At 45.7% G+C, this 19,887-nt stretch overlaps 1 protein-coding gene across 7 annotated transcripts in view; it reads right to left on the bottom strand.

Moving 5' to 3' along the window:
* Positions 1–19,887, bottom strand: part of RAPGEF6 (Rap guanine nucleotide exchange factor 6) — a 123,053-nt gene extending 103,166 nt beyond the window's left edge. For 4 of the 7 annotated variants that reach the window (XM_038186361.2, XM_038186363.2, XM_038186362.2 and 1 more), the window contains exon 1: positions 19,400–19,886. In XM_038186361.2, the coding sequence (XP_038042289.1) occupies positions 19,400–19,468 (69 nt within the window). In that variant the 5' untranslated portion in view covers positions 19,469–19,886. Of the gene's footprint in view, positions 1–17,881; positions 17,945–19,399 lie in introns of those variants that run through there. The other 3 variants (XM_038186366.2, XM_038186368.2, XM_072023206.1) reach the window with 2 other exon arrangements.

Genomic DNA, 19,887 nt, shown 5'->3' with positions numbered 1-19,887 from the left:
CACCAGGCAAAGCACGAGGAGCAAAGCCACGAGAAGGCCTGGAGAGCCAGGAAGTGGCGAAACAACTGCTACGCCTGCAGAGCAGAGGGCACTGCGTCTTCACACCCACCACGTGCGGCGTTGGGCTGCGTAGGGAACAGCGAGCATCCAGGCAGAAGGGCAGAAATCAAGGGAGGGCTCTGCCAGGGGCACTGCTATCGCTCAGCTTCCGTTGGCGGCAGTGTTATCGCCCGACACATGCATCCTCCCGGCACAAAGCTGAGCTGGCCGCTAAACCAGAGAAAAATGGGGAGATTTCAGCAGCAGCAGCACAACGTTGTGTAGATCAGCCTTCTTTTAAAGCAATTTCCTCATCCCAATGCACTGAGGGGAGCCACCTGAATACTTGCCCACTTCTTTTCCTCGCCAGATGCCTGCTCACATAATTACAAGATGCCACAACTGAAAAATTACAGAATCACCAGCAGCATGCATCAAAAACTCATCACATGAGAGCAAACCAGGTAACTATTACAATCACCTGCTTACCCCAGAATGCTTTTATTCGAAAGTGATTTGATACTTCAGATTTTTAGGAAGACAGCAAAACATCAGCTTCTTAGTTGCCAAGATGCACCTCTAAAAATCAGCCAAAAAGTCTTCAAGAGACTAAAAATCACCTCCAGGGTGCCAGGGAAGCGGCAATCATCTTTAGTTCAGTTAGCAGCATTTTTATTATTATTATTTATTTTGTTTTAAGGACAACCAAGATCTGGGCTCTTCCAAACGAGTCCAACAGCACAGACACACCAGGTGCAGCTGGGAGCATCACGCCACGCCAGCCGTACAACAGACAGCCCATGTGCATTTTTATGAACCAAGGAAACTTGTTGAAACATAGGTTATCAGCATCCTACAGCTGAAGTGATTTACACAGCCTTCTTTGAAGTTTATTCAAGTTAACTTTTAACAGTTTGTCTGCCCCCAACAAGGAGGGTATCCCTGCCTCTCCACCACCCGAGCAGTCTGTGTCACGTCCCTGCTTCACCCTTTTCTCTCCCAGTCTTTTCCCTTTAATCCCAGGAGCAGCTTTACAGAGCTTGGGATGAAAGATCCAAAGGAGGGTGGTCTCAACTAGAGTTCTGAGCACAAAGTTTTCTGAACAATAAAAAAAAAAAAAAAAACAGCCAGAGCAACTGTAATTTGCATGAACCACATTTATTCGCTGTAAGGCAGAAGTGCAGCTTCCAAGACAAACTCTCCTGCAGCGTTAGGAGTGGGCACTTTGGAATGAGAATGAAATTATTGCATCAAAAGTAAACATAAAAATGAAAACCTGATGCTTTAAATGATGTGACCCCAGCCAGGTGTTCTAGTAACACATGATTACATTAAAACACGAAGCAGGAAATCTGTTCTATTTCTAAGGAAAACAGAGCAAATTGTTCCAAAATGACCTCACTGTTGCGAGTTCTGATAAATCTCATGAAGAGCCATCCTCAGCAGTCACACCAAGCTATCAAGGAGCCAAGGAAACCATAAATCCCTCCACAACCCCTCCTGCACATTACATGCTTCGTGTCACTTGCAAGGGGACACCAGCATCACGCAGTGCCACCACTTGCTGGTGCAGGGCCGGGGCTCAGTGATCCAGTGGATTTCTTCCAGCTCTCATGCCTGATGCTTCGATCAGCAAGTCCCAAACTGACAGCTCTCACACGCAGACCTGTCCCACAGCACAGCACAAAACCCATCCCTCTGTCCCACCGCAGCACGTTCAGCTCCTGCTGCAGGAAGGCAGCTTGGCTCACTTGTGGCTCCTGATGTCCAGTCTGGCCGAGCCACCAGGGCTCCCTGCTCACACAACAGCCTGCTTCTTGAAGCACACGGCATGGCTGATGGGGTGCTGCATCCACACCTCTTCTATACGAAAAGACAGCTGCCAGGATGCTTATTTTACATGCTTCGGAGCAAACAAAAGCATTAGTGTTTTCTGAAGGTGTTACAGATTCATCTGTATCACAGACAACATATTTCTGCCTTTTAAAGGACAGATAAAGCATCTGGTAGCAGCTGTAAGACATTCCACTGACGTCCAAGAGAAACCCCAGGTACAACAGCTCGCAGGGCAGGAGGCTGTGTGGCTGCAAGCTGCCCCAGCCGCCCCGCTGAGCACCAAGTGCCACGGGAAAGGAGGCTGGAAGGAAATTCAGCAGGATCCCAAACATACTCACTATCAGGATATGGATTTTAACACCCTCTGGAACAGCAGCTGAACATCTCTATATTAAAATCATTAATTAAAATGCCTACATTTCACTAAAGCAAACAGAAGTATTTCTTGGAAAAGGGACAGCAAGCTGCAAACAACTGGCTCCCCTCCAGCCTGCTCCCTTTGCTTGCGTTAGTGATTCAGCAGGCTCCTTATAGGGAGGGAATGCAGCTTTTATTGGGAATGCTGTCAGCCTCAATAAAGACTCTGTCACCCATAGGGGGGCGTAGCAGAAGAGAGGAAATATTACTCAGCACGGTTTATGGTTTTCATTGCTTCCCTTCCTGTTACTTCACCGAAGGCTGGAATCTGCGCTGTTTCCTTTATCCTCTGTTTAAGGCCAATTGTAAAAATAGTCCTCCCTCCCAAATTCTTTCCTGGTAATGTAATACTAGAAACCAAAATACAGAAACACGCCGGAGTTGTCCAGCCCACGTTCCAGATATTCAGGGATGGCTATCACAAACACACCAACTGCAGCAACACGGCTCCGGAGCCCCGTGCCGGGCACAATCCCACCCCATCCCCATCCGTGGGCTGAACAGAAGGAGACGAGATGACCCGGGAAGACTCTGCCTGCTCAGTGGCACAAACTTTTATTAGAAGTCAAGCAAAGTGCAGAAAACACCAGCTCCAGGGGCCTTCGTTGAGAGCTGGGCTGCATACTTGGAGTTACAGCTCCCTTTAAAGTAGCTTATGTAGCTGGAGGCCTTTAAAAAAAAATTAAACACAAACATTGAGGAATTACAAGGCTGAATAGACTGTTTAATCAATAACATGAATCAAAGTGTTACCAGGACACTTTAACAGTGTTTTTACCATAGTGTTTTGCAGAGAATAACACCATTTAAGTAGCACCACTAAGGAACAGAGCGTAACCACGCCGTACAACTTGATGTAAGAAATACCAGAAAATCAGCAACCAAAACTCACTAACAGCAAACTCCTGCATGGTCCTGGTTCACCCTCAGACTGCACCTAAATATCATTTGTATAAAGTAAACTGGCCCAGCCACTTCAGAGCCATACACTATTAATCAGTAAAAAAATAAGAATAAAAAAATAGTATATATTCTGTAAAGAAACGTTCCATACGGGAATAAGAGGTGATGCTTTTCTGGCCTCAATTTGCAGGCTACTGACTATAGGGATTTTTTAGGCATCCTCAGTACCCAGCTGAGGAGATGTCAGCCTGGTATCTTCATACAGCAGAAAAATAACGAGGGACCTCGTTTCTCTGTTGTAAATCCAGGAAGCACTTCCAGTTGACAGCATCAGTTACCAACATAGCCACAAACAGGAAACTAAAAATCTGGCTTTTGTTTCTCAGACTGTCAGAAATAACATTTTCAGGCTTGGTTTTTTTTTCGTTTTTTTTTTTTCTTCCTGCAAATGTAGCAAGTTTCTCCAAGGGGCTAAAACAGTTTGTCTTAAACGCATTTCCTTCCAGCATGCACACATGGCTACAGGCGCAGACTTCAGAACTCCATTTCACCCCCAGGAATAGAAATATCCTCAATAAAAGTTGAAAAGGCCAGATCTGGTTTGAGAACAGAGGCCCTAGACCCACTATTACAGTTTATTTATAGACTCGAAGTACCTCCATTCAACAACATATTTCCAGGAAAGAAAAAAAAAAAAAAGCAAAGTACTCCTACATGAAAATAAAACAAAGTTTCTCTGCTCCCAATAGCTCCCACACCCAATGCAGATAAACACCCTCCACCTAAGGACCCTGGACTGTGTTGATATAAGACTGGTAGAAAGAAAAACACTCGAAGGAATGAGGGAGGGAATTTCTCTTTCATTATTATTTTTACTGCTGTTTCATCACACTGAGTCAGCATTTCTGGAGCCCCGACTTCGCACGAGAAAAAAAACAAACAACTTCCTTTGGATTTTTCGGAGCAAATACCAAAAGGCCCCAAACTGGAGAGACGGGAACATCAAACGCCAGCGCTTCAAAGCCAGCAGCTCGCGGAGCGCTTTGAATATCTGAAGCGTGTTCAGCCCTTATCGTGGCTCAGAACAAAAGTACAGTTATGAAAAACTACCTTTAAGAAAAACATTACCATCAAGTTCCCAGACACTCATTACTTTGGTTTTAATGCATACTTTCACATTTGGGTGTTGATACTAGAAAACCGAGAGCAAGCTGCCTTGAGAACAGAGCTCAGAGTTCGATACGATGGGAAGCTTGGGAGATCCAGAAGTCGTTGCAATGCTCACATCTACCAAAGAGCAGATTTTTCTACCAAATTTTTTTTGAGTAAGAGCACAAAGACCCTAAGAGCAGCACAAAATCAGCAAGCAAACAAGGAATTTCAGGCTTCAATCAACGCCTCACTAGGTGAGCAGCTAACTACGCTTCGGGATCCACAACCTCCCTGCCAGAGGGCAAGCATCTCCCAAATAACAGTGCTTGGGTTAAACCTTTTTTGCCTTAATTCCAAGGACATCAGCTCACCCGGTGACACCCTCTGCTCCTTTAACACGAACAGATAAAAAAAAAAAGTTCCAGCACCTAAAATCTCTCCTTTCCTTTTTCTTAAAAGGAAAAAGTCAGGTAGGGACGGTCTGAACACTGAAACGCCAAGGGGAAAGTTGATTCTCACAAGAAGTTTGGCACAGGAGCCTGGGGAAGATGAGAAAGGGGATAGAGGATGAAATCCAAAGGTCGATTCCATGCTGAGGGTCCCAACGACTCGGGAATATGCCTGCATGCAGCTCGCTCCCAGGAGAATCTGGGCTTGTGCGGCACAGCGCTGCTCCTGGCTCCCTTCCTCCCTGTTGGATGGGACCTCGGCAGCAAACATCACCAGCAAATTTCCATGGCTAAGCTCTGTCCAACAGGTATCTCAAGCACATAGGAAGACTAACGGACAGAACGATATTTTACTGCTGCTTGTCTCCATTGTATTAATCCCAAGGCTTTTATACAAATGGATAAAGAACACTCCGCAGTTTTCACAATGGCACATTTATCATTTTGCAGTGTATCATTTCATATTTCTTTGTGAAAGTAAGCAAAGATCATGTCTGTCAGGAAATTAAGTCTTGCTTAATAAATAACACTGGAGTCAAAATAAGATCTCTTACCAATAGCACAGCTTGAGCCACCCTCCCAGATGAACAGAGATGAATAAAACCCTATGAACTGTCTCAAAACAGTTCTGTGCAACAGTAAAATATTAAATTTGCCACATTGCTTCTGAGTAAAATATTCTGTTTTCATTCAGCAGCAGTGATAAGACACCAGCAAGTTGGAAAAAAACAGACTGAGAAGAATATAACTGCAGAATAAAATATCACATGAAAACTGAAACTCTCCTACAACCTTTTTCAATAAAGCCACTGGAGGAATAAGAAAAATGATCAAATCCCAGCTCTTTTATTCCCACAATAATACTATGAGGAACAATGAAGGAATTCCTGAAGAGGACAATAGTAAGATGTTTTTAAGATGTTTAGCAGCAACTCCTCCTCAGTCCCGGTACAAGGCACACCAGGCAGTGCCCAACACAGCAGTCCAGGAAAGCTGCTGCAGTTCTCAGCAATCCGTTCCTTCGAGAAGCTGTAAATTACCTGAATGCAGATCCCTACAATTAAAGTCTAGTACTGCTACAACTGCAGCTTCGTCTCACTTACACAGAGTGCTAACATCCCTGGGTATGTGCCTGCATGTATTGGCACATACACACACACCCCTCACCAAACCAAGGAGTGCAGTCAGAAGCTCTTGGCACCTTTGCCTGTAGAAAAAAAAAATCCACCAGACTTCCCCAGCTGCTACACAAGTCACTGCAGCAAAACTCTCGAAACTGGCTCTGAGACACTGCTGCAGGATCTGCTCTTGTGGTTCTCAGCAATACCGGTGTCAGAAACCACAAGGAAGCTTACGGATCCAAACTGAGGTGATAATCACGTATCTGTATCAAGTTTTAAGTTTGAAACCAAATGAATACAACTATCAGAGGTACAGCTATCTTCCTGGTAATTACAATTGATCATTTTGTGTGATTCTGTGATTTATGCATACAGAATGAATAGCTACGGAGCTATAATAAACCCACCTCTAGTATCACCTCAAAACCCACCTTTAGATACACCTCAGTATCTCAACACAGCGCTACAAAGATGCCCACTGTTTGCAAAACTGCCATTATTCACTAAAGATTAAGAAATACGCAACACTAGCTTACTTTGAGCACCAAGCAGGTTTCTAAGCAGCAGTGCAGTGCATTAATTTAGGACTCAGACCTTTGACTCATCAGCTCACACTGGAGAAGTTTGGTGCAGGGCGATGAAAAGCAAAGCTGGAAGCAGCAGCTGAGAGATTACAACACGGTGATAACTCAACAGTCATGCTCGTGACAGCAGACAGGGAGAACACACTCTAGCTCCTGCTTTCCCTCTCACCTCCAAACGAAACAGAAGGACCCCGTCCTGCAGTCCAGACATTTTATATACTCAATTCTACTGAAGGTCAGGCACGGGTTTTCTTGGGGAGCAGTTCATTACAGCGCACGAGTCCCTTGCTTGAGCAGCTGGCCCACAGCAGCGCTTTCACGCCCACCAGGATGACCAACAAACCCGTCACCTGCAGCGCTCCTCTTGGTCACACAAGTGCTCATAGCAGCAAAGTGCTTGACTAGAGGGAAAAAAATGAAATCAAAGCAGCATTACTGGTCACAGCACTAAACGCTGAACTCCGCCACCTCCACATCCCACACAGCCACAGCCGGAGCATGTGCGAGACCCAAGTGAGGCAGAGGGGAAGCTTTCAGCTGTTAAGGACATGGTTGTGACCAGCTGTGGTTGTGCAGCACCACAGTGCCCGAGCTGTTTGCTGTAGGTCTGCTGCACTCCGCAATCCCCCTCTAGCCAATGCATACAGGGGAAAAAAAAAAAACAACACAGCTCTGCTGAGCTGTGAGCTCCACCCATGAGAGCAGCCCCATGGCACAGGAGACAGCCTGCCGGGAGGCTAGCACAGACACGCCAGCTCCAAAATGTTCCCCAGCGATCACAGCAGCTGGACCGTGCCCCTGAACATCCGTACAGAGATCACCCATCGACTAGCAAGGACCATTTGTGCCTTTAATTCAGGTGCACCCCTTCCTGAACCAAGGACTTGAAGAGGCTTCTAAAAATTCACAGCACAAAGATGCAGAAATTCGAGCAGCCTCCCTTTCCTTGGGCAGTGCTCGCTGACATAATGCTGTCTTGTATAAAGGAAAAAGAAGTTACAGACAGACAGCCAAGTTCCACAAGTGAGGTTTTCTGGGCAGATGGTGTTATGTACTTACACTGTTGCTTCTGTCTCAGAAGCCTTAATTTTATAGGTAGAGCAGTGATCCAAAAACATACCTTTTCCTACAGCTTAAAGCTTTAGCTTGTATGTTTATGTTTTTTTAAGTTTTGTTTGTTTGTTTGTTTTGTTATTAAGGCTAAAAAAAATGCAATTAAAAATCCTGATTTAGGGAGGCAAGGCACAATGCAATTAATTCACAGGACACCAAAGCACAGGGAAAATTCACATCGAAAAGGTTCAGGTAGCAGGGAGACATAGGAGTGCATTCTTCCAAAATCCTGATATAGCTGGATGAGGAATAGAGATTTAAAAATAATAATTACTGACCTAAGTCTCAGAGACAAAATAATTATTGGCCAAGTACTTGATATTACAGTGACACATACTACTAAGAAAACACCGAAGTGTGATAATTTAGCTGTCTGAATGTTCCTATCTTGAAAAAAAGGCTTCCCTGCAGCTCTTACTTTGTTAATAAGCCCCCTACACCTTACAGCACCTGAAAATTCAGACTCTAAGCTCATACCAAAGCCTTGGCTATGGCAGAGATCTCTTGCATGAGATTGCCCCAAGAATAACTAAACAAATACAGTCAAGATTTCAGAGTACAGTTGAAATGGTGTTTACAGGTCACTGTCATGCTAAAAGGCAAGCCTACTAAGCCCACCCCAACTCCATCGAGTTTACTGGACAGGAGGTCAGTGATCTAACCCAGGGCTGCCAGCTTCCTTCCTACTTCAAATGGGAAACAGGAACAGAAAGTCCTTCTGCAACAAGTTGGAAAAACCACTTCTACTTCGCCGAATCACGGCAGCCTATCGCTAGGCTGGATGATGATGCACAGGACCCTGAAAATAACCCAGTAAATATCATCCCCAGATAACCCGCAGTATCGAGCAGCCATGGACAAGCACAGCCCTTTGTGACAAGGGCATAAAAATCCTCCCAGAGTCAACGTTCAGCAGCCAAAGCAATCCCAAGACCTTTTAACTCTAAATACACGTTACACAGGCAGACCTCACTCTCCAGCTCTCATAAATGCAAATTGTCAAGGTGAAAAGTATCATGACAGCTCTGGAACTCTTTCTTGGTAGAAATCTCACCAAAAAGCCAATTTCTGCGGGCAGCACAACACAACACACACAATGCAAGAACACTTTCCCTTCAGACCAAAAGGAGCAATGTTTGAGGCTCAGGATTCATCAGCCTTTGGAGAAGTGGATTGTTTAGATGTCAACACTTTAATAGGGCACAGAAAGATTGTAAAAGAGAATCCCTTCACTATGGTGTTTTTTTCCCTATTCTGCGAGAATTTTCTAGACACTCTTGACAAGCTAAAAGATAACTAATAATTAGCAGAGCTCAGGAACCTAGAGAAACCAGATGCAGAACGCTAAATAATTTCTGCGTGCTTCCCTGAATTAAGGGTATTTCCAGAATACTGTATTGAAATCATCAAAAGGGGAAGAAGGGTGTATCAGTTTCATTAAACAAAAGGAAAACCCTCTATATTTTAAGCCTGAGGTCATTGGAACAAGAAGACCTCCTCATTTTAGAAAATAGCTTCTCTGGCAACACAAGCACTAGCAAAACACTGTTATGGCAACGACCAGCCCCTTACAAGAAAGGACATCAGCATTCCTGACATCCTTTATAGATCAGTTCTTTAATATACTTCCCAATGAAAACAAATTTTTGCACGTGCTTTAGAGGGTGGGAAGAGAAACCCTGCAGAAACCCTGCAAACTGGAAGTTTACCCAGAGTGTATGGCCCAAGAGAGCATTCAGCTTCTTTGCCATCGACAAGACCACCACGAGCCACCTCTAAATGCCAAGAGACTCGTTTCCACCTGGGCATTACCAGCTCTTTGCACTCTGGGTATGTGAGAACAAACCCACTGCACACAGTTTAATTAGCTGGCACTATGAGCATCATCTGTGCTGGAAACAGCAGCACCCATAGCTGCTTGGATGACTGCCTGAAGATATTTGGCTCCTCTCCTTCCCCTCCTCAAAAAAAAGTGCCTGGGCACAAGTGGGCTAAGCCTGGGCACTTTCACCCCAGCACCCTCCAACAGCACACATCCAAGTCCTTTAAGACAGATTATCATCATCTTATTCTGTATTTGTGCTACAGACACCCAGATGTCCTTATGAGAATTAGTTTTGTCAAAATCTCTTTTATATAAGTATTATGGAAAGGCTCCTCTGTAAAGCCTACACAAAGTAAGTTTTGGTATACTACTTGAAGAGATTGTTTTTAAAAAGATAATTACATTTTTTATGACAGCTTGCATTTAGTATGGTATTTTAGGGCTTTAATACTGTCTCTACAAGGAATTAAACACCTACACATCTTGACTGCTCGCCCTCCACCCTTTGCATTTTTAGAGAATAAAAGCAGAACAGAAATGTATTTTTCTTCCATTTGGCAACTTCTCTGAATGCCAACAGTACTTGCAGTTCTCTCCCACCTCCTTCCACACCCTTTTCTCGCCCTTCCTTACTATTCCAGCATCTCCAAGGAGTTCCTACTGCAAGGTTAATCACGAGGCACTGGGCTTGTCTTTTAGCTCAGATTAACAATTTTGTAAAACACACCCTACTCCAAAGTCCCTAAAATTCATTGTTTGAATTCAGATAATACAATAGAAAGCATTTTTATTTTTCTTTTCAGAAAAATGTTACATTACACATTCAAATTTAAATCCATCACTGACAGCTTTTTGTGGAATTATTACTCTGCAGCTGTAACCAAGTACATGACCCCACAGCATGGGGAAAGATAGGCATTAAAGGAAATAAGTTTGAGAAGGAATTCCAGGACTGCATGATAATTTCTGGTTTCGCTCCCAGAGCTGTCATAGCTGCCATTAGAAATGAAAAACCAGTTTTTCAGGAGCAGTGACTGGAAGCAAGAATAGGAAAAGTAATCTCAGGGCAACGCCACTTCCAGTGCTCCCTGGGAAACCGAGCCACCCTGATGCACTCTAGCTTCATTTGCTCCTTTAGCAATGCTCAAGGTTTGGATCATGTAAAAGTCATTTTACCTTCTGAAAAGAACCAAACAGAGCTTCTTGCTGGGAATTTACAGGCACCAGATTAGCTGGTCACCAGCCTGGCCTCAGATCAGCAGCCAGAGCCGTGCCGCTGCCCACTCACCAGCAAAAGAGCCCCATTACCACAAGTCTTCAGACAGCAAAATTCAGAAAGTGGGACCCGTTTTCACCCTTCTACAAGCTCAGTTTACAGCCATCCTATCATCATAGCTTAGAGAAACAGGCCTTGTAATATTTTAATTAATAATGACTTTTGACTTAGCCTGCAAAATCACATCTGTTGAGCCCCCCAATCCCTGCTTGCTGGGAAGATGATCACAAAAGCAAGCTGCTGTCCTCTCTGTTCTTCACAGTCAGGAATTCTGGGATCCAAATTGTCGCTTTGGCCAACAGCTTGAAAAAGATCCACATATTCTCTGCGTGAGCTTCCAGCACACTCCGACAATCACGCAGTGCAAACAGCGAGGTTCTGTTTTACAGTAACCTCGCAGCCACAAAGGCCGTGCTGACAACTACACCGTGAGGCCAGAAAACCCCAGAACCACTGAGAAGGCCTTCCAAAGCCAGCTTCTTGGAACAAAAAATAAACAAAAAGAATCGGAGGGATGTGCATCAGAATATCAGAGGGCGAAGGGAAGAGGATCGAAGGACGAGAGGGAAGGCTTAGTGCTCCGCAAGTCGTTTCACAGGAAGAGTGAGAGCTTGATGTATTCTGGAGATACTTAATTAAGTATTCTTACCAACACCCACACCAGTTTCTCAAATTCCTTTAACCAACAACCAGCACTGAATCAACAGGCACAATGCTAATGAAACGGAGCTAAAGTATCTCCCTGTGTTAGGACGGTAACAGAATGTAAGGCTTAAAAAACAAGGCAACAACAACAACAAGATCAAATCACATGTGGTATTGGACTTCCAGACAAATCTGTCCCTACAGGTGCCAGACACGGGCACGTTAAGGCTTGACACAAGGTACTCAGGAGCATTGCTGCTAGGCAGAGGCAGGTTTCCTCAGCCGGCCCTGCGGAGCTCGGCAAGGCCCCTCAGGGCCGGAGCATGGCCCAGGCCCACAGCCACCATCCCTCCTCCCACCACACAGTCACACCTCCTGCGAGAGCACCCTAAAAAATAACTTCCTTTAAAATCCTTGTTTTATAGCCATATTCCTGAAAAGGTACCTAAAAGCCATACACAGGGCATGTGATAGGTACCTGTCTGTACGTACGTGGCACAATTGCACAAAGTCACCGATTACAAAGCCGGAGCGTTTCCCTTCCTGCTTTTGTTGTGGCCGTGCGTCCTCCGAATGAATCCCAACAAGCAGGAGCACGGGAAGGTGAGGCCGTAGCCAGTCATGTTTTTGCATAACTACACGCAAGACAAGTAACTGTGTTCTTGTTACACTTGACCAAGACGTTCAGACTCCATGATTCCTTCATGTTTGGGACACGAGGGGTGCTGGAAGCCACAAGCCCAGCCGGCAAGGGGCAGTCTGCGCTCTCTGGCCTTACCAACACCACTGCTCAGCCCCGTGGCTCCACCTCAGGCAGAGAGCTGAGCCGAGACAAGCCAACGCTCGAAGACACCCTTTCACTGGTACCAGGACCACACTCTTACTCAGCAGCTCATTTACACAAATGGGAGCTGGAAATTACGTCCAGAAGACGAACAAGGACAGCAGAGGCTTTTCACCTTGTCATGTGTCACTCCCTGACTCACCGAGCACAAACCCTGAATATTCTGCAAACAATGCCAACACTCATCAGCCATTGTCCGCAGAGTAATTAGGGCGCTGCAATTTGATCTCCCCTTGAACGCACACATGCTCCCTCCAGCAGAACTTCCCATTCCATGCAGGAATTCGCATGAGTCACGGCACACGGGCAGCAGTCGGGAACCCGGCGCTCAGCAGCAAACCCAACTGGTTCTGGCTGACCACGGAGCAGGCTGAAACGGGTTGGAAGGAAGCGCCAAGGAGCTGACTTGGGCTAAATAACCCTTCAAATTCTGCACGCAAAACCCGAACGCATCGCCCAACACGGAAGCAACATCTGGATCCTTCCACTCTTACCATGCCAGAGGTGGAGATGCTGTGGATTGGGAAAAGCAGCGGTTACAAACCAAGGAGATCTGTGCACAAGGACAGGGCTCAACAATAGCACAAGGCTCTGCTCAGCAGGGAAGGGGGCACCACGCAGCCCTTCAACGTACAGGAAGGAAACTCTTTGGAAATCAGCATGACCGCAGTCAGGGCCAATGCGTCACACCACGCCGACAGCCGCCGCACTTCCAGGAGCACACCGACAGCCACAAACCCCACGTAAGCACCCAAGACCTGAGAACTCCCCGACAGGGCCTCCTGCCAGGTCCCAGCCTCCGACGGGAGGACACAAGAGCATTCCCAGGTTATTCATCACCCAAGGTGGTGCTGATAACAAAGCGTTCAGGTGGATCTACTTTTTCAAGTTTTTATTACAGGTTTACCTTCTTTAGCACTGCACCCAGCCTGAGATATGAAAATAAGAACAGGCACTTCCATTCTGGATAACACACTTCCCCCACGCACACATTTTAAAGCAATTTTGGTTCATAAAATTGTAAAATTGTTGTGAAAAATAACTAATCAAGAACTCACACACCTGCTTCAGGGCAGTTTACAAACTACAAAGTTTCCATCTGAGTTTATTCCTTTCACTCCTGCCCTAGTATTCTTCACCAGAACAGTTTTCTACACCCCCACCCACAAGACGGGTTAATATGGAAACTGACGCTAAACACAAGAAATTCACCACCCAACAAACCTTCCCATTACTTACTCCTTTAATATTAAATTCTTTGAACAAGGGAACTTTGTTGGACAGAGTCTAAATTTAAGCAGCATCTATTCATTAATGCCATAATGACACTTCAGTAAAGCCACTGAATGTACTCAGCCCTAAAACAGAACCCTGAAAACTGATTTATTTGGCTGGAACCTCGAACCTAAATTTGACCCAACTCAACAGGCCTTAACTGTTAAGAAAGCTGGAAGAAATATTTATTTCTGCAAAGCAGTAGAGCAGTTCTGCACAGGTACTGTCGACAGACAACATCTGCACAGCTCCCAAACAAGGAGCCCTCCTCTGCAAACACCGACGGCACTTAGTCCAAAACTTAGCGTAGCAGGATTTGTGTCTGAGACAAATAATCAAAAGACTAATATGAGCAACGCTTCAGTCTTGCTGCTGAACAAGCAACAAAAATAAGCCCAAAAAATTGTCAGAAATAAACAAAAACCGTAAGAGACATTCAACCTCTTACAGCTGAGTATTTACACACATTGACATTTGGTTAAAAACTGGTAGATGCTCCAATATTGTACTTTGGTTCACTTGAAACAACAGATGGATTTTATTTAAGTGCAACTAATTTAGGGCTGATTTCAGCTTCAGAAAGTGTGTTGTACTTCAAGTTCCAACTAGCGATAATCTGAATTATTTGGGTATTGAAACATATGCCAGATTGAGAAGCACTTCTGGCCAAGAAGCAGACAAACCAACTGTACGTCCCAAGCGAGGAAAACAACAGAAGAAATACAGAAGAATTCCCCTAATTTTAAGTAACACTTTGCTTCCCATTCTGGTGAATTCCGAGTCAGTCCGACGCTCAGCCACAACAGATTAACAATGCAGGGTTAATTTTAATTATCCACAAGAGAGATTTGTCCTTGCCAGGCCCAGGAAGGGGGGACACCACGCATCACCTGCACGTCTGACCACTGGCATAGCTGCATCAGCTGGTCTCTGTGGGAATTTTTGGAATAAAGGGCTGAGAAGGGTCCATCAGAGAGCATCACTCTTGATCAATTCGGATGTCAAGGTGCAACTTCCTAACACATGGAGCTGGTGGCAAAGACCCAGGTCTCTCAAAGCTCCGAGGCAGAGTTACCGGGCTATGCAGGCTGCAGGACTGTCAGTGCTGCATTTAGCATGAGCTTAACCGTGTTCGTTTAATGAGCAGCCTGGAAAAAATACTGCATTTTTGTTCTACTTCCAGCTGAAAGCTACACAGCAAGGAAGTGCAGGAGGAAGAGAGGTTTATTGCCATTTCATTAAAGTAATAAAGAACTTATAGAAAGGATATAAAGGAATAAAGGACCTGCTTCATGAACTAGGAAACTGCACTCTTCTGGTGAGGAAAACTCAGTCTTAAGATCCATCTGCCGCCAACGTGATATCCAGTGTCACCTCTCAGGTATAACCGTTCTGAACTTCAAATAAGTGACATAAAACCAAAGAAAAATCTGGTGTCACCTAGGCAGAGCCCAGGGCTGGGGCGAAGCACTCTCGAGTCTCTCTTAAGCTGCAGCTATTCAACAGTGTGGCGGATGAAATAAGTCGTTTTTCTGTGTTTGATTTTCCAGTCACACAGAGTGAAAATAAAACTGTATCTGTCACCTTCACAAGGCTGCCTGTAAAGTACTCATAATTATATTACAAGGCTTTATGTTCTTGTAACTGTAAATAATAATTGTTGTCGTATGAGCACAGAAAGGCAATCTGCATGTGGTACGGAACTCGCCAGCCAGGAATTTATTAGTAGTTAACTACAGGCATATCCGTATGCATTCGCAATCTCCTTCCTGACCCAGAGATAACCAATGCGTTCATTTTAGAGGTTTCTTCCAACATCCACGCAGTCACACGCCAAGAGCACGCCAGGTCCCTGCAAGGTAAGTGACAGAGGTAACATAGCCCCGGTCAATTCTTGATGCACAGGCTGGGAGTCCCTCTTAAAAATGCACCAAAAACAGAGCCACAGGAAAAAAACTCCAATATTTTACACTGGGTAACTACTGGGCGTCTTCAGTTTGAGCTCTGAAATTGCTACTTGCATGACAAAGTTTTAGAAAGCACCGACTATAAAAGAATATATCGCTAACAAAAAATGAGAAGGAAAATGTAAGAGAGAGGTTAGGTAGCAGAAAATTATGGCAGGAGTCAGGTTTCCATCATTACTCTTTCCCAGTTTTGGAGGCCCACATCCTAACAGTAAGGAATTTTTATTAAATACGAAGCAGCATCTGCAACTTCATTTAATTCAAATCTCTTTTCGGGTTTAAGATAATTGCAAGCATCTAGATTTTGCAGAGTCTACAATTCTGATTACGTTAAATGGCTATTCAAAAACAACACTTGTTACATTACAATGCTAAAAGCTCAGTGTGAACTGCAAGAACAATGAATTTTAACAAAGGCTAATCCCATTTCACCTACTGAGTTTACAGAAAATTATTAAAAAGGATGAAAAAACACTTCAAAAATACCAGTTATTTCTGGAAACAAGAAGCAGATGTTCTCCTCTGTTTGGCTCAGCTGTGCTACAGTACAAGAGTGCCTTTGTTACGCTGTCAGCAATAATTTATTTTATTTATTACAACCATTTTATAATGCCCATCAATGTACTATTTGCGCATGATTTAGATCCATGCGGATATATTTCTCTATTTATAAGCCATCAAGAAGCATCACATACACGCTCCAAATAGCAGACTCTGTTATGACACAATTGTGCAAATTAGGTTTTTTCCCTTTCCACTGTATTAATAAAAAGGGAACAGGAAGAGGAGGAGGAGTTAGTATTGCCAAATAAAGTTGAATTAACATTAATCAAGAATTGCTGAAACAAGACATAGTACAAAGTTAGGAAAATACGAGAGCTGTATTTGTATAAAAATAAGCTAACTCTTTGAAGTCCAATAAAAGCAAAGCTTTTTCACCACGGATAGGGAATATTGCCTAGAACAAAGTCATGAAGAACTGAAAGGAGACGACATTGGGAAAAGGTTCCAATACAGATGAAGACAGCACGCTCACAGGAGTTAAAGGGGAAAAAAAAAGGAGCATAAGCATTTGCTATTTTGCCCTATCAGCCTTGGAGACCTTATCTGCTGTAGGCACTAAACCACTCCCCAACAGACTAACATCACAGCCTTTGTATGGATCAGATAAGCAATTCTGGGCCTCAAAAAATTAAACCTTTAATGAGAGAGCACACATGGTGGCAGAAACATTTGTCTTTCCCTCCTACCGCTTTGAACAAACAATTTCCTTCTATTAAAATACTCCCAAATTACTGATTTAATATCCCCCCTTGTGACATAAGGAACAGGCACAAAGCTGTACAAGACAAAACTAAAGCCACGCATGGAAGTACACAAATCCCAAACTCCCAGCCTGCAAGATGGGGAAGATCTGCATGTGTAAGTACTCCCACATTTAACACCACACAGACATCAGCATAACCCTGGAAGACAAATGCAGATATTCAAACATTAAACACGATTTTTTTTGTTGATTTTTTTTTTTTTTTCCTTTAAGCGAACAAGTGTCCAACTAGCAAAAAAAAAGTTTCCTCTATCTGACAGGACAGTGCGTGCTGTAGGATTATTTATTGGGATAATCTGGTATCAAAACCAACATCTGGCACAACCCTCGCATGTTCTGTGCTTTGAGGCCGAACCCTTGAGACAGACGGGCTGGTGGGCAGCCCCAGCACGCTGTCACAGGCGGCTCTTTGTAACCTCTGAATCACACGTTTCAGAAACGTGGGACTGGCATCCCGGGCAGCCAACCTCCCATGCACACAGCTATCAGCCTGCAAGCAAACACTTTAAAAGACTTTCCACAAGCACAGCCAGCTCGCACCACGCACCTATATGAGTTTACAGTGAGCCAGGGGAGGGCGAAGCTGCTCAAAGGTTTCCCAGATTTAGGTAATACCAAAAAAAGTTACTGAATAGTGTAACAGAATAGCCATTACATACAGATGTACCGTATTATTCAATGCTAGCTATAACCTCCAGGAGCACAACAAAATCCTTCCCCAAGAAATTAACAATTAGAGCACACCAAGTGTCTGAGCAACAACTACCAAAGTAAAAAAATCAAGTGTGTACATGTCTAATATGCATAAGTTACCCACTTTAACAATTAACAAACATCGGAATGTTACCACAACACTGAAAACTTGCCCTAACAGAGATTTTTCCAAACAAAAATATTTATAGCATCAAGAATTAAAATTTTTTACTTAAGCAAGCCATCAAGATAACGCTCCAAAATAAGCAAGTTATTAAAATATTTTAATATCTCCCTGCTTAGCTCCTTAGTGCTTACAGATTAAAACACTTTGTCAAGAAATGGTACTAAAAAATCACAGTCGCATCCGTAACCACACCACTCAGCAGCAAAAATTGAGGCGGGTGTTATTTACCTGTATTTTTCCAGAGACTGCCACGCAGCTGATAGTTAGGAAGCACCAGACCACGCTACTAATCAGCGCCGCCCCAACCCTGTAATTTGTAACACCCAGGTGAGCTGCTCCTCTAAACGGCAGGGGCAGAGATGGAGAGGGGGAGCACAGAGGGGCTACAAGTGACTGAAACTCATCCAACACCAGGAGCTTTGGTTCACCGTCATGTCTCAATCACAGTTGGGGAATCATTTTTCCCCCCCACATATGTACAACAAGGCAGTGGGAGCAGCCCCACGCAGCTGGATTCAGAGCTGAATTGACGTGGGAGGCGCTGATGATACCTCTCCCTGGGAGGAGGAGGAGGAGGAGGAGGAGGAGGAGGAGGGAGAAGCGAAGTCAGGCTCTGCCTGCACACCGTGGGATGCTTCCAGGCAGGAGTCACCGCCTGGCGCACCCCTGCCAGGCCCGCACGGGCTCTGTGTGCCTCCAGGAGGAAGCGACAGGTCAGGGTGCTCGGCACGACATGAGAAGTAAAATAAAAAAAAGAAAAAAAAAAAAAAGAAAAATACTGTTGCAATTGCTTCCTCCGCTTCCCTTATCGCCCCGTACCCATCTGCCATCGCACCCAGCAAGGCGGCAGCGGGGTCAGGCAGCGCCCTGTGCCTGTATGGGGACTCCTAAACACACCAGAAAAAGCTTTCCTTGGGATCAGGGGAGTTTCTAAGTGCACATGGACAGAAAGCACCCCCGAAACCCAGAAGCGATGGGGCTGTAATTACCCGCTCAGCAACAGGCAGCGAGAGCAGGGGCCCCAGCCCTGCCAAGTTTTAAGTACGTGTTTAACTTTAATCACGAGTAGGCTCGCTGGTTAGTGTCTCTAAGTGCCTGCCAAAAAAAAAAAAAGGGGCCAGATTAGTGAGGGAATTAAGATTTTTTAAATCATTTTTAGAGGTGCTATTATTCAGATTAGCAAGGGGGCTTTGATTTTCTTTTTAGGATTTTCCTCCATTGAGATACCTCAGCAAATTCAGACCCAGCACACACCTGGTGTCTGCAGGAACCCACAAAAAATAAAATAAAAAATGGGCACAGCACAAGCACAGCACCAAGGAGCTGGACACCACGATATCTGGCACCTCAAAGTTACCTGACGGCGGAAAACTTATATTTTAAGGCAGTTTTACCCCAAATAAGGTGATATTTCTGTAGAACTCCATTGATGGTCCCTGGAGGGGGAAATTAGGGGTGCCTATCACAAAAACCCTACCCAGATGGGAGACCTGGAACACAAGCAACAGGAAAAAAGGGTCCGGGGAAAGAGAGGGCTGATAGGAAGGAGACGGAAAGAGGAGAAGCAGGCGGGGAAGAGCCCCCAGCAGTCACACAGGGAGCGGACACCCCAAGGCAGGGGGTGCCGGTGGGGTCCCCACCCCATGGGGGGTGCCCAGAGGGGGGTCCCATGAGCTGTGTAGGGGCTCCCCCATTAGCACCAAGGGGCAGCAGCCCCCTGCCCACCCCAAAGGGCTCGGGGCTCACCTCCGCCGTCCTCTCCGCCGGCTTCTTGCGCAGCGCCTGCTTGGCCCGGGGCTCCACGGCCGCGCTCATCGCGGAGCGGAGCTGGGAGGGGGAGGAAGGGGGGGGGGAGGCCGCGCTGCTCCCGGCTGCTCCCGGCTCAGCAGCGGGGCTCGGGGCAGGTGCCCCCGGCTCCGGCTCCGCTTCCCGCTCCCTTCACCACCGCCGCCGTTTTCGCCCTCCGCCGGCCGCCGCCGCCCATCGCGCGGCCCCCGCGGCGGCCGGGCCGTGCCGAGCCGAGCCGCGAGCGCGGCAACTTCCCGGCCCGAGCGGGACTCCCCGCGCCTCACGCCCGCGGACTCCGCCCGCGCACAAAGCCACGCGGGCGGGCGGGGAAGTTGGAGCCGCCGAGATACGGCTTTCCTCTGCTTCCCGGCCCCGCTTTGCGGCTCGGTTCGGCCCCGCTGCCCCTCCTCCTCGCGTTTCTGCCCGTTCCGTCCCTTCTGCCACCG

Source organism: Anas platyrhynchos, chromosome 14 (genome assembly GCF_047663525.1).
Source record: "Anas platyrhynchos isolate ZD024472 breed Pekin duck chromosome 14, IASCAAS_PekinDuck_T2T, whole genome shotgun sequence".
Lineage (NCBI taxonomy): Eukaryota > Metazoa > Chordata > Aves > Anseriformes > Anatidae > Anas > Anas platyrhynchos.
Note: the sequence above shows the minus strand (reverse complement) of the source record. Positions and strands in the feature narration are given on the sequence as shown.